Source organism: Amyelois transitella, chromosome 5 (assembly GCF_032362555.1).
Source record: "Amyelois transitella isolate CPQ chromosome 5, ilAmyTran1.1, whole genome shotgun sequence".
Lineage (NCBI taxonomy): Eukaryota > Metazoa > Arthropoda > Insecta > Lepidoptera > Pyralidae > Amyelois > Amyelois transitella.
The window spans coordinates 1124410-1138896 of NC_083508.1; the positions used below are offsets into that span (position 1 = coordinate 1124410).

The 14487-nt window shown below is 36.5% G+C and overlaps 1 protein-coding gene across 1 annotated transcript; it reads right to left on the reverse strand.

Moving 5' to 3' along the window:
• Nucleotides 1-13328: 13328 nt before the first annotated feature.
• Nucleotides 13329-14069, reverse strand: LOC106137660 (uncharacterized). Its single transcript, XM_013338523.1, has one exon. The coding sequence runs from the start codon at nucleotides 14067-14069 to the stop codon at nucleotides 13329-13331; it is 741 nt and encodes a 246-aa protein (XP_013193977.1).
• Nucleotides 14070-14487: the final 418 nt, after the last annotated feature.

Here is a 14487-nt window from a genome sequence, read left to right on the forward strand (position 1 = left end):
TGTATTGGTGCAGGGAACCACACGGCACTTTATTCATCGTTTCAATAGTAAACATGCATTGCGTATATTAATGGGGTGCCTAAGACTTTTGGCCAAGGCTGTATGTATGCAATATGACACTGACTCATCTAGTAAACCTAAATCTAATTCAAAATGGCCCTTCTGAGGTTTTCAGCATTAAAATAACGCCATGATTACCACGTCAAGCTATCCTTGACTTGGCTTGAAGCAAGAATTAACTCGTTCTGAGTCGTCTTAGTTCCAGGATCAGTTAGACATGCCCTATTCGGTAAGCCCTTAAATAATGCGCAGATTTCCATCTTTATTCGATAAATAAGGTTTGTTTGTTTCTTTTATAACTATTACCCACACCGTAAGAGCATCGGATAATTTTTAATCTTATGTACATAACTTCGTAAATAGTAATTGGTACGTGGCCAAAATGAGATTCGAACCTGCGCCTTTTGCGCCACACGCATTTTAACCGGGCACCTTACTAATTCGACCACCGACGCATAATACTTCTTTTGCAATATCTATATTACATTAATCACTATTTTCATACAAGCTTCAGCCTTGACCTAACAATGATTTAAAAAAAAATAAAAAAAAAAAACAACAGTTTCCCTGTCACAAAGACTCGACAACCCGCCAAAATACTCGTCTCACCAAACCATAGTCTCCCAATACATTACTACATAAGCCACAATCCCCAAAATCCTCAGTGCATTTGAGGAAAAAATCTCTCTCTCTATATATATATTCTTAGATATTGGCGTATGTTGACATATTTACGAGCTTTTCGACTATTAAGTGGTGATTTAGTGCAGGCATATCGGGATGGATACGTTTTTATCGACGGCAATATATCCGACGCTGGAGGGTCTATTATGGTTCCCATTGTGAATGGGATTCTGAGTTAGCTCAATGATGTGGGATTCTTGTGATGGACGACTTCAAATTCTTCTGCTTAGAAGAACTTTACTATGGGAGGCAACCTTAAAAGGGGTAATTTTAGATAGATAGACTCTTTATTGCACTACAAGAAAAAGAAAAACAGAAAAAAAAACACAGGTAATGAGGTACAAAGGCGGACTTATCGCTGAAGCAATTTCCTCAATTTTTAGTATGATATGCTGTGTGGTTTCCATCACTTTGGAATAGAACCAATCCATATCTTTAACATGGATGCCGTAAAAGGTATTAAGGGATAGGCTTATAAACATGGGATTCCTCTTGTAGGCGATGGGCTAGCAACCTGTCACTATTTGAATCTCAAAGCTGAGCGTGGCCTATCAGTCTTTTCAGACTGGTGACTCTGTCTACCCCACAAGGGATATAGATCATATGTATGTATGTCGCCTCAAGCCGCCTGTACGCCTCATTGCTGTCTAGTTTCCCAATAATTGTCTTATTAATCTGAGTCTAGATTTTGAAACAAGAATAAAACGACTAAGGCCGCTATCAATGAGTAAATCATAATTTTCTTTAAAAAAATCTTGTATAAACTTTTAATTAGTACAAAATTCATCAACACGGGTCCGAGTAAACTCATCCAACAACTCCGGCAGCTAATTAAATTCAAATTAATCGTAAAAAAAAAGCGAATCACGTCAAATTGACCGTAAAATTTGAAGAAAGAAAAACAATGGCCGCCCGCGATAACGCCCGGACTTAAATGAAATCGGCGCAGTTTCGACGAACCCTTCAGTTTGTGTACACACGGGTGAGAATCACAGACGGGAATGTGAAAAGAAAAAAACGCTTTGAAAAATTTCTTAATTCTTCATTTAAAATTTTTCTTATACATTTGAAAATGACTAAAACGCCGTGTTTAGCTGGATGGCTTAGTGGAATAAAGATAATAACAGGTTGCTGTCTTAGCTCTCATCTGTAAGAAGATTTCGAAGTTTCACCCTCTCAAACCTTTCACTTGATTGACTGTGATTATTCTACGATATTAAATCAGATGGAAGTGTGGAATGATTTCATACATACATACATATAATCACGTCTATATCCCTTGCTGGGTAGACAGAGCCAACAGTCTTGAAAATACTGATAGGCCACGGTCAGCTGTTTTGTTTAATGATAGAATTGAGATTCAAATAGTGACAGGATGTTGACCATCGCCTAAAAGATGAATCTCAAGTTTATAAGCCTACTGTTGTCGCCTTTTACGACATCCATGGGAGCGAGATGGAGTGGATCTATCCTTTTTTTTATAAATGCCGGGAACCACACGGCATTATTTTAAATGTCAAATAATCTGTATTATAGTATTCTACAACAATTAGACCGGATAATATATTTTTTTAAACTTAGCATTTATTGTCTATTTATTCACATTCGATCGTCTACCTAATAACCGAACAATATATTTTTATTCGAGTAAAGAGATTACAAATAATAAAATAATTAATTAATTAACTAATCAACATTAAAAATATATATTAACCTTTGAAAATTTATTGCATTGACAGAAACTGATAGCGTGTACGACCATTTTAAGAGTTTCTGTATATTTACGTTGCGACGCTTCTAGCCCGCTCAAAATACGCTCCTGTGAATTTTCAGCACGAGAGAGTTAAGTCTAAACTGCTCAAGGTATGAATATTTACGAAAGCATTAATTATTTTTTAACTTTCCCGCCTTAAGAGGCTTTCCTTGGCTGAATGACTGTTATTATTTCCAGCAAGTGTACCGTGGGTGGTTCGTTAATACTAACAAAGTTTTATGCCTTTTTCCAGCATAACTTATTACCGTTGTGATGAAAATGGCTGAGAACAAAATATGATTTTTCCGTTTTCGTCTTTAGAAATAATTAAGATCTGTGTGATTATCGGCACCAATAAAAAAATGAATAGGACCAATCTTTACCACTCCTCTTTCTAATAGATGTCGTATAGGCGACTAAGGGATAGGCTTATAAACTTGCGATTCTTCTTTTAGGCGATGGGCTAGCGACCAGTCACTATTTGAATCTCAATTTTATCATAAGGCCGAAAAGCTGAACGAGGCCTATCAGTATTTTCAAAACGGTTGTGTTTCCTGCAAGAGATATAACCAAATTACGTAAAATTACTATACTAGAGGCCGCCCGCGACTTCGTCCGCGTGGAATTCCCGCGGGGACTCCGGGACAAAAAGAAGCCTATATGTTATTCTGGGTCTTGGGTCTTCAGCTACCTACATACCAATATAATTTTATCGTAATCGGTTCTACTGAAAGAGTACTTTGCGTGAAAGAGTAACAAACATCCATACTGACATACTCATAAACTTTCGCATTTATAATATTAGTAGGATTATTAGTATGTTGATTCCTCACTTTTTCTTCTAGGCTATAATATTAGCTAGTACTTAAAATTATTATAAAATAAGTTAATTTTACAAAAACTTAGTTAAATTGCCACAATTACATCCCACTTCACAACGATCCTATACCACCCACCCACCTATTTATGTAAAAACAAAACACCAACACTACGAGTTTAAACTTTGATATTTCATAATACACAGAGTTAAATGTAATTTAAGTTTATTTTTCTTATTACCGGGTAACAAGGCGCGTTATCGGTACGGGCGGGCGCAGTTAAGCAAATTTATACTTTCGATTACTGGGCGAGGAATGAATAAAAAACAAATGAGCCGACAATTTGTTGCGTCTGCCTCGCCGTGCGGTTAGCGCAATATGGATATGACTAAGAACTGTTACTACATTTAAGGCAAATCTAAAGAAATTTTTATTTAGTACACAATTATTGTAATTTTTTGCTGTTTTAATGTTTAGTTTTTTATTTTGTTTTTTTAGTATGGTACTCGCAGAAAACCAGCGTCATGGCTCTGCCATGACACATGCTGAGCGAGGGCCATTTTTGGTGCATGCATGTAATTTAACAATTCACTAATTCCAATTTTATTTAGTTAATGTACCAAAGAAACGATTTTTCTTTCTTTAAGATAGGACTAAGATTTTTTATTTGTTCCGCGGACATTCGAAAGGCGTATTTTTTATTTGTTTAAGAATACATACATACATACATATATAAAATCACGTCTATCACGTCTACATCCCTTGAGGATCCAGAATAGAACGACTCCATCTCGTTCCCATGGATGTCGTAAAAGGCGACTAAGGGATAGGCTTATAAACTTGGGATTCTTATTTTAGGCGATGGGCTAGCAACCTGTCACTATTAGAATCTCAATTCTATAATTAAACCAAACAGCTGAAAATGGTCTATCAGTCTTTTCAAGACTATTGACTCTTCTTGTTTTATATTCTGTATGCATTATATCATGTTTATATAAATGAATGACATTCGAATAGTGACAGATTGCTAGCCAATCGCCTACAAGAACAATCCCAAGTTTATAAGCCTACCTCTTAGTCGCCTTTACGACATCCATGGGATAGAAATGGAATGGTCCTATTCAGTTTTAAATAACTAATATAAATGCATTAGATACTTTCTTTTTTATTTGCATATCGTATCAAAAGCATGTCCACATTAATATATCTGTGTCTTCTCAAGGCGCAGAGCTAAGCTATAATATTTAATGCGCATGCCGGCTTGATTTGAACGTAGTATCAAACTCGCGCATTCTTTGTTTTTACTAATCTGTCTGTTTGTTTGTTGTAATATGAGATAATTATATTTTATGGCCCCACGGTAATAAGGTAAGATGCTACGGAGTGCTACGAAAAGCTACGAGGGTGCTACGAGAAGCTACGATGTTTTAAACAACTTAATGTATTTGAATCTCAATTTTATCATCAAGCCATAAAAGCTGAACGTGGCCTATCAGTTTTTTTAAGACAGTTGCCTCTGTCTACCCCACAAGGGATATAGACGTGACTTTATGTACGTATGTATGTATTGTATTTGTGTCGACCGTTTGCAAACGTCTCTGTTTTTGGAGTTATCGTAAAAATGTAACTAGCGTTTGTTCGTGACTTTGCTTCCGTGAGAATTAACGAAAATACTCTCTTAGCACATACCACGGATTTAGATTCAGTGGTTTAAGATGTACCTACGTCCATAAATAAATATCCTTTATATCTTAAATAACTTTTTCCAAAATCAAATAATGACGGGTTGCTAACTGTCGCCTAAAAGAAGAATCCCACGTATATTAGCATATCCCTTAGTCGCCTTTTACGACATGCATTTGAAAGAGATGGAGTGGTCCTATTCCCTTTTTTCTAAAAGTGCCGGGAACCACACGGCACTGACATGAATGCAGGCATGAATTTTGTCAAAATCTATAACCAGAATCATACATAATAACTATGAATGTTAATTAATTTGTCTGTCATATCGTGATGTGTGGCTTGCTGGGTTCAGTAGCTCAAAATGTATTAATTTCGCTATTTTGTCCGCATATCACATAAGTGCCGTGTGCCGTGTGGTTCCCGGCACCAATAGAAAAAAGAATAGGACCACTCCATCTCTTTCCCATGGATGTCGTAAAAAGCGACTAAGGAGTAGGCTTATAAACTTAGGATTCTTCTTTTAGGCGGTGGGCTAGCAACCTGTCACTATTTAAATCTCAATTCTATCTTAAAGCCAAAAAGCTGAACGCGGCCTGTCAGTCTTTACAAGACTGTGGGCTATGTCTACCCCGCAGGGGATATAGACGTGATTATATGAATGATGAATGAATGAATCATATAAGTTAAGCTACACATACAAACATACACCGCCATGTCATCTGGTTCGCAGCCTTTTTTAATACGAGGAAAACAACTCCATCTCTTACCCGAGTCCTTTGAATGTCGTAAAAATCGACTAAGAATTATTTATCAAAATGTACACTGTCACCTGTACACCACCAAAATGTAGACTTTTTCGGGCGTTGAAAATTTTAAACCAAGTTTTAGTCTATCCATTATAATTTATTTATTTTTTTATTATATTTAATTCACCAACGAATCTAAGTTGGCAATACCGTTATATTTGGCGGGCGGCCATTAATCGGCATTATCGTAAATTAATTACTGCAAAATAATGCGCCTCCATTACTGCGGTGTCAACAACGTAAGTACAGGGTGTTGTAGAATTCGTTATTAATTCGAAAAAAATTCTCTAATCTAATGTGGCAAGACAGGAAATACTACAGGTTTGAAAATAGCGGAAAAGGCGACTAAGGATATAGATACATTCATCTAGTGCATTTACCACTTTTACCATCCTATATATGTACATAGTTTGCGGACGTGAGACGGGAGACGCTTCATGTAAAAATGTACATACATACATACATATGGTCACGTCTATATCCCTTGTGGGGAAGAAAGAGCCAACAGTCTTGAAAAGACTGATCGGCCACGCTGGCTTAATGATAGAATTGAGATTCAAATAGTGACAGGTTGCTAGCCCTTCTCCTAAAAGAGGAATCCCAAGTGTATAAGCCTCTCCCTTAGTCGCTTTTAACGACATCCATGGAGTGGTCATATTCTTTTTCTTTTGGTGCCGAGAACCGCACGGCACGAGAGACTTTAGAATGTGTCCGAAATTAATGGATAAAGAAGAGGAAAGCTGATTCAGTCAGTTTTTTTAATGTCTGGATGCGATAATATATATTTTGGGAATATTCTCTAAATATCAAAAACTAGTCTAAAGAGAAAAAAAACAGATAGTTTATATAATTGTTTTTTTAAATACATGTGAACTTAGGAAATATTTATTTTTGCGATTCTTCAGCCAAATTAAGTTTATAGTATCGGTTGTGTATGAAAACTTAATAAATCTCCTTTTTTTTCGTAAAGAAATAATATTTTTTAATTTGTCACGAAACGAAATAATCATTTACAAAAACTCTTATAGCAGAATTTTTACAAAGTTATCAATTGGCTCCTTCAAGTTTGCGAAGATAAACATTTGAATTTCCAAATCATTCTGTATGTCATAACAGGCCCTCAATATATACGAGTCTGTGATCGCATGATTGCTATTATTTCAAGTCATTAAATCAAAACAGAACAATCCCGCTCATTACGCGCGGCCATTTCCCGGGAATCGAACCCGGGAATTTAATCAGAGCACAGCCCAATTTTGATTTGTGCGTTCTAGTTTTTTGACTGTTAGCCGTTTCTGTAAAGTCAATTAATCAATCATTATTTTTGTAAAAAGTAATTATGATTACCATGTGATTATATTAAAAGTATGAAATTATGAAAGCTCTCATCCACATTTCTATTCTAAGTTTGGATAATTATGAAGTTGACGTTATAGAAGAAAATGCCGCAGTGCAGTTTGTTACCGCTTCGCCTGCACTGACGCATTGGAAGCGGCAGTAAACTTAGTTTTAAGTAATTAATTTGAAGTCAACCAATATTAAGAAACCAGAAGATATGACAATTATTAAGAAATGTCCCATTAAAATGAAAAAAAAAATATTGAATTTGAATTTGGAACGAATCGGAACGTTCCTATTCTAAAATGCCGTCAAATAAAGAATCAGCAAACTCATCACATTGTCGACTGCAATCCATTAACTCAAACAAGGTGCGCACATTAAAATGACAAAACATCATCAGCGCCCGGCCGGCGATCGTTTCAGCCGAAATTAGCATTAATGCGATCGTAAAACCGTCATCGTACGGCGATAGCCCGCGTGATTCGCCCACATTGCCCGCGTTTAGAACAATTTATATGACTGCACACCAGTTTGGCGCACGGGTTATAGTTACGATGATACTATTGGCCAATTTTATGACTGCGCACGGTTGATTGGTCAAATTGTTATCGTTGTGGCGCGGTAATTTCAACGTTTTGTTGGTAATAGTGTCGTGTGGTTCCCGACACTGGAATACCATCTCTTTTCAATGGGTGTCATTAAAAGCGATGAAGGCCCATTCATCTTAAGCAATTTATATTTATTTATCATTATATAAGGGTTGGTTTTCCTCTCATTGCGGAGGTCAGACGGGAATCCATCCATCCATATACATAAAATCACGTCACGTCAACGTGGTCTGTCGGTCTGTCTTCCGAATCTGGTATATCCCTTGCCGGGGTAGACAGAGCCAACAGTCTTGAAATGACTGAATGGCCACGTTCTGCTATTTGGCTTAATGATAGAATTGAGATTCAAATAGTGACAGGTTGCTAGCCCATCGCCTAAAAAACGTGACCATATGTATGTATGTAGAACCTGAATATGTGTTGTTAAAATACATGTCACGTTACTCAAAATGTACTATGATTAACGTTAAAATATTCCTAGTTGGTATCCATTACATGCTATTCTTAATCATTAGCTTGAAGTTTTGGTTAATAGCTTTAAGGGGCAGCTATTACTGTCCTGCGGAGCCCTAACGGCCGGCGCCACCTGCACCCATCGATTCCACATAAAGCTAGGTTCACACAAACACTTAAGAATAGAATAGAACATAATAATTTTCAAAATTGGATACAAGGTTTTGAATTTGAAACGAATTTGAGTGTTCCTATCACTTATTGACGTCACATATCTTATATCTAATCTGAAGCGCATGTGTAGAAGAAGCGGCGGAACGGCGGTAGAAATGGCGTGTGCAAAAATAACGTTTAACTTAAGTAAAATTATGTACGTATATCGTTTCACGCAGGCGTATTGTATCGAAGATGCGTAATTTTGTGTATGTATAAAAAAAAGTTTTTATATTCTACTGTGCAGTGTAGTATGTTCCGCCGCTTCTTCTACACATGCGCTTTGGAAGCGGTAGTAGTTATAATTAGATTTAAATGATGTGACGTCAATAGTTGATACCTTGTATCCAATTTTGAAAATAAATCTATTCTATTCTATTCTTTTGAATACCAACCGATGCTCTTACCGTGAGGGAAACCATCGTGAGGAAACCTGCACATTCAGGCAACTGGGTTTGCTATCATATGATCCAATACGGGTTAGGTTCCCCTGCAAAGGTTGCGGAGGTCAGATGGGAGTCGCTTTGTGTAAAAATCTCATTCGCCCAATCCAGGATCCATGGTCAAGGGCTTACTCCGGGCTCCTCTCCAGAGTGGTGAGGATGCAACCGGGACTAAAGCCAGGAGGAAGAAGGAGTTCTCAGTGTGTACACCTTCCTTATTTAACGTGTAAGGATATTGTCTGGACAATTAATTTATGATATATGGGAACAACGTGAACGGTTATTGATCACTTAGGTATGTGTTAAATTTTATCTATTAGTTTGGATGAAAATATATGTTTGTTTGTTTGTTTTGTTTGTAATATCTTTATTGCATAGAAATTTACACAGTTATATAAATTTATTTAAATTTATATCTTGATCAAATTAAGGACGTCCTGGTAAAGGGTCAGGTCAAAAGTACCCGAAACCGCCGAGCTTGTATGAAGAGAGTTATAAATGTGGATGAAGCGAAGGAAGTATGCAGAGATCGTGGCAAGTGGAAAGAGGTAGTCTCTGCCTACCCCTCCGGGAAAGAGGCGTGATTTTATGTATGTATGTATGTAAATTTACACAGTAACAAGAAAATAGTACATAGTTATAAAATAAATAAATCACTTGCAATTGCGGATTTATCCCATAAAGGGATCTCTTCCAGTCAACCGGCAAAACAATAAAGGAACTATATAATTCAGTAAAAAGCGGCAAGTCACTGTGTTTATATATTTATCTTTATAAGGGACAATTTAAACGGATTGAGTAATGTTCGAAGTAAATTCGAAACTTGTGTTACGAGATACTAACTCAACGATACTTTATTTTGTATAATAATTGATGTGGACGGTTTATTAAAGAAGTCTGCTTTGCGAAAAGTGAAAAGATGTAATTACTGTTCACCCTTCAAAGAAAGAGGCGTGATATGTAAGTATGTATCACTCGCATTTCACCTCTACGCGAATAAAACGCAACCTACAAAAACCGACAAATTTAGCGCCGTTTCCAAAAAACTATAGTTTTTTACAACAAACAAACTCACCTTCACATTTATAATATTAGTTGGAATGTTAATATTTACGTACTCATTCACCTGCATAAAAACATTGACAGCTTCTTACAATATTTTGAGATAAAAACCATATCAAGCTAAGGTTAGGTTTCTCTGCCGGCGACTGTACTAATTCATGTACTCCCGGCAACTATTTCTACATACATACATACATATGGTCACGTCTATATCCCTTGCGGGGTAGACAGACCCAATAGTCTTGAAAAGACTGAATGGCCACGTTCAGCTATTTGGCTTAATGATAGAATTGAGATTCAAATAGTGACTGGTTGCTAGCCCATCGCCTAAAAAAGAATCCCAAGTTTGTAATCCTATCCCTTAGCCGCCTTTTACGACATCCATGAAAAAGAGATAGAGTGGTCCTATTTTTTTTTTTGTATTGGTGCCGAGAACCACACTGCATACACTATTTCTAGATTAAATAAATAGATTAGAAAAAGCTGAATTAGTATATTTATAGTCAATGAATATTTATAGTTTAATGACTACGGTAAAAATGATTTATGTGTTAGCAAAATTAACAGGTTATTTCATACTACTACATACTATTGAAAATAAATCTATTCTATTCTACTATCATGAGAGAACTAAAATGATAAAGGTTTCCAGTAGAACCACTGCTACCTTTGCTGAACCTTACACATTACAGTAAATACAGCACTAGCTGAATGTGCCTATTCCTTAAGTCACCTATTACGAAATCCATGTTAGAGATGGAGTGGTACTATTCTCAAGTGCCGTCAGCCGCATGGCACGTTTATCTTTTTTAATATTGATTGTAAAGTGTTACATTTTTTGTGTAGTTGAAAAACCGTGCGGTGTGGTTCCCGGCACCAATACAAAAAATAATAGGACCACTCTATCTCTTTCCCATGGATGTCGTGAAAGGCGACTAAGAGATAGGCTTACAAACTTGGTTTCCCATGGATGTCGTTAAAGGCGACTACGGAATATGCTTACAAACTTGGGATTCTTTTTAGGTGATGGGCTAGCAACCTGTCACTATTTGAATCTCAATTCTATAATTAAACCAAATAGTTGAACGTGGCCATTCAGTCTTTTCAAGACTGTTGGCTCTGTCTTCCCCAAAAGGGATATAGACGTGACCATATGTATGTATGTATAGTTGGAAAACATATAAACTTAACGAACAATTAACAGATGCAATCGTTCGTTTTGTAATTACCTAATTAGCATTGCAATTATCCAGATTTATTGCGTGTTGTTTAAAATATGATAAAAGTGGTTTATAGTTGTACAATAAAAAAAATCCTGATAATTTCCATTCCCGCGGGAATTTCGGGAATTATTTTCTTAGAGCACATAAGGAACTTACAATACTAAAAATAAAATCTCTTTTAACGTAAATTAAAAGACAATACTTTAAGTATGTAAATAAATTGTATTAGATCGTATGCGGTTATATACTTAATATAACATATATATATGTATCTTATATAATTTATATAATATATAGTCATTTTTTTACATATCTCTTGCGAGAAAGACCGAACCAAAAAAAAGAAAAGAAAAGACAGAAAGACCACGTTCGGTTGGAAGGCACAGTAATAAAAAAATTAAATTGAGATTCAGTTAATGACAGCTTGCTAGCCCATAGCCAAAAAAGAATTACAAAAATCATAACGTGTTTTTTTTTTAAATAAAATACATACATACATAAAGTCACGTCACCTTAAGGGGTAAACAGAGCCAACAGTCTTGAAGAGACTGATAGACCACGTTCAGCTTTTTGGCTTGATGATAGAATTGAGATTCAAATAGTGACAGGTCGCTAGCCCATCGCCTAAAAGAAGAATCCCAAGTTTATATGCCTATCCCTTAGTCGCCTTTTACGACATCCATGGGAAAGAGAGAGGGGTGGTTTTATTCTTTATTTTTATTGGTGCCGGGAAAATAAAAGCGATACAAAATTACCATTAAAATCGAATTACGTTAAATTTGAATCGAGCAATGAGTTGAAACAATTCAATCGTATTTATATCGCCGTTATTATGCTGCCAGTGAATAGTGTCGTGTAATTACCGTAAAACGTTGCATGTTTATGTATTTTTAATTCCGTCGTATTTCGGCTGTGGCGATTACCGCCAATACGCCAATTCGGATATCGACACCATAAAAAAGGTTTAAACGCACGCCGCCGGCTGTTTGACCGATAGTTTTATTAACATACTAGCTTCGGTTGTGCCGTGTGGTTCCCGGCACCAATACAAGTGCCGTGTGGTTCCCGGCACCAATACAAAAAAGAATAGGACCACTCCATCTCTTTCCCATGGATGTCGTAAAAGGCGACTAAGGGATAGACTTAAAAACTTGGGATTCTTCTTTAAGGCGATGGGCTAGCGACCTGCCACTATTTGAATCTCAATTCTATCATTGAGCCAAATAGCTGAACGTGGCCTTTCAGTCTTTTCAAGACTGTTGGCTCTGTCTACCCCGCAAGGGATAAAGACGTGACCATATGTATGTATGTGCCGTGTGGTTGCCGGCATATTGGAATAGTAATGTCTGTTTTCCATGGATGTGGTAAAAGACGACTGGGGTGTAAAGGCACGTTCATCTCGCACAGCTTTTACCAAGATCCAATATGAGCTGAGTTCCCCTGCAAAAGTTGTCTGACGGAAGTCAATTTGGGTAGTAACATGACTCACCCCATGATGATTCCCAAGAGTTGCACCCGGGCTCCTCTGCAGGAAGTTTAGAGTGATTTGAGATAAAAGCCAGGACAAAAAGATTTATTTTGGGTTGACTAGGTGCAACTACATACATACATATCGTCACGTCTATATCCCTTGCGGGATAGACAGAGTTTACAGACTTGATAAGACTGAAAGGCTATGTTAAGGTGTGTGCCCCTTATGATGGAATACATACATACATACATACATAAACTCACGCCTCTTTCCCGGAGGGGTAGGCAGAGACTACCTCTTTCCACTATTTATGATGGAATTGAGATTCAAATAGTGACAGGTTGCTAGCCCATCGCCAACAAGAAGAATCCCAAGTTTCTAAGCCCTTAGTCGCCTTTTGCGACATCTATAGGAAAGATAAGGGGTGATTCTATTGAAAAGTTCAAATAAAATTCCACAATAACTTGAATGCATTTATTACTCATTTATATATTAACTCAAATACATTTATTAATACAATTATAGTCATAATGACTACAATAATTTGACAAAAACTTATATCGCTATTATCTTAAATAGTTACATAAAATCTAGTAGTAAATCTACAGGAAACTAATTAACATCATTAACGAACATTACGTTCTTATTTTTCTACCAAAAAGTTACATCTAAATAATAAATTACTTATATCTTACCCACAAAATAGCACACTATTCTACTCGGCTCCTCCAAAATTCTGATAAATCTTTAAATCTATTTGAACATTGTCTCTTTCTTCTCGGACTACAGACAACAGCCGGATTCTTCAACATGGCACTGAATTTTTTCACTAAAGTCGTTACAGAATTTGTCATAGATTCTCCATCACAACCTTGATTCAAACTCACTAATGTAGAATTCAGTTGCTCAAACGCCTCATCTATATAACCGTCTATGTCATCATCACACTTCTCCCGTTCATTATCATCAGTGTCATCAAATGACAAATCATCAATTGTAATGCTGCACTCAACGACTTCTGGTATCAGTTTTTTCCTATGGCGAATTGTACTAGTAGCTGAACTTAGTTTTTCAACGGATTTGAAGATATCATCTATTTGGTCACATATATCTTCAATAGACAGCGCAGACAGTATTTGTCCACTGATGTAGTAGAACTGCTTTGCTGGCAAATTCTCCGGGACTTCTTTTTCCAAATCGTGAATGAAGTCCTTGTAATCCAAAACCGATCGTTTAGAAAGCTTCCGTCCGACTTTTCTGCGTACTTTTTTTAGAATAAATGACGAGTCGAAGGTAGTTTTTCGCAAGTCTAGTGTACTGAAGACAGTCTTCATTGCTGGCGTGAGATCTTCATCTGTTTCTAGGTCTATAGGATCACCCCAAGCTTCATCTAATTTCTTCCATTGTTCGTTGCAAGATAATATAGCTTCAGCGTCGAGTAAACTTGCCATTTTGTTTGTTTTTTTTTTAAGTAATCGTGTGAACGTGACGGCGTTCAGTCAGTGACTGGTGTGATTTTAAAAATGTTGGTGAATTAAAGTTTACTATTAGAGAAGTGTCATTAGAAAATTACCTTCATCTCTTTCTATTCATTGTTGGTCGTAAGTTAATTGGTAGGAATCATTAATTATGATAACTTAAATAAGTGATGTTATTTAGAGTAACTTATTATGGCTTTCTTAAAAAAAACAACAAAGCGGTAGTACGCTTGTCTGTGACATTGAAGGAGGGTTTGAATCCCGGCCAGGGCATCATGGGGAAAGAACTTTTTTTGTTTGACCTGGGTCTTGTATGTTTATCTATATAAGTATTTATTATAAAATATAGTATCGTCGAGTCAGTACTTCGTAACACAAGTCTCGAACTTAC

Excerpts from the sequence above, each read along its gene's own strand:
- LOC106137660 (XM_013338523.1), bottom strand. The coding sequence starts at position 14,069 with ATGGCAAGTTTACTCGACGCTGAAGCTATATTATCTTGCAACGAACAA.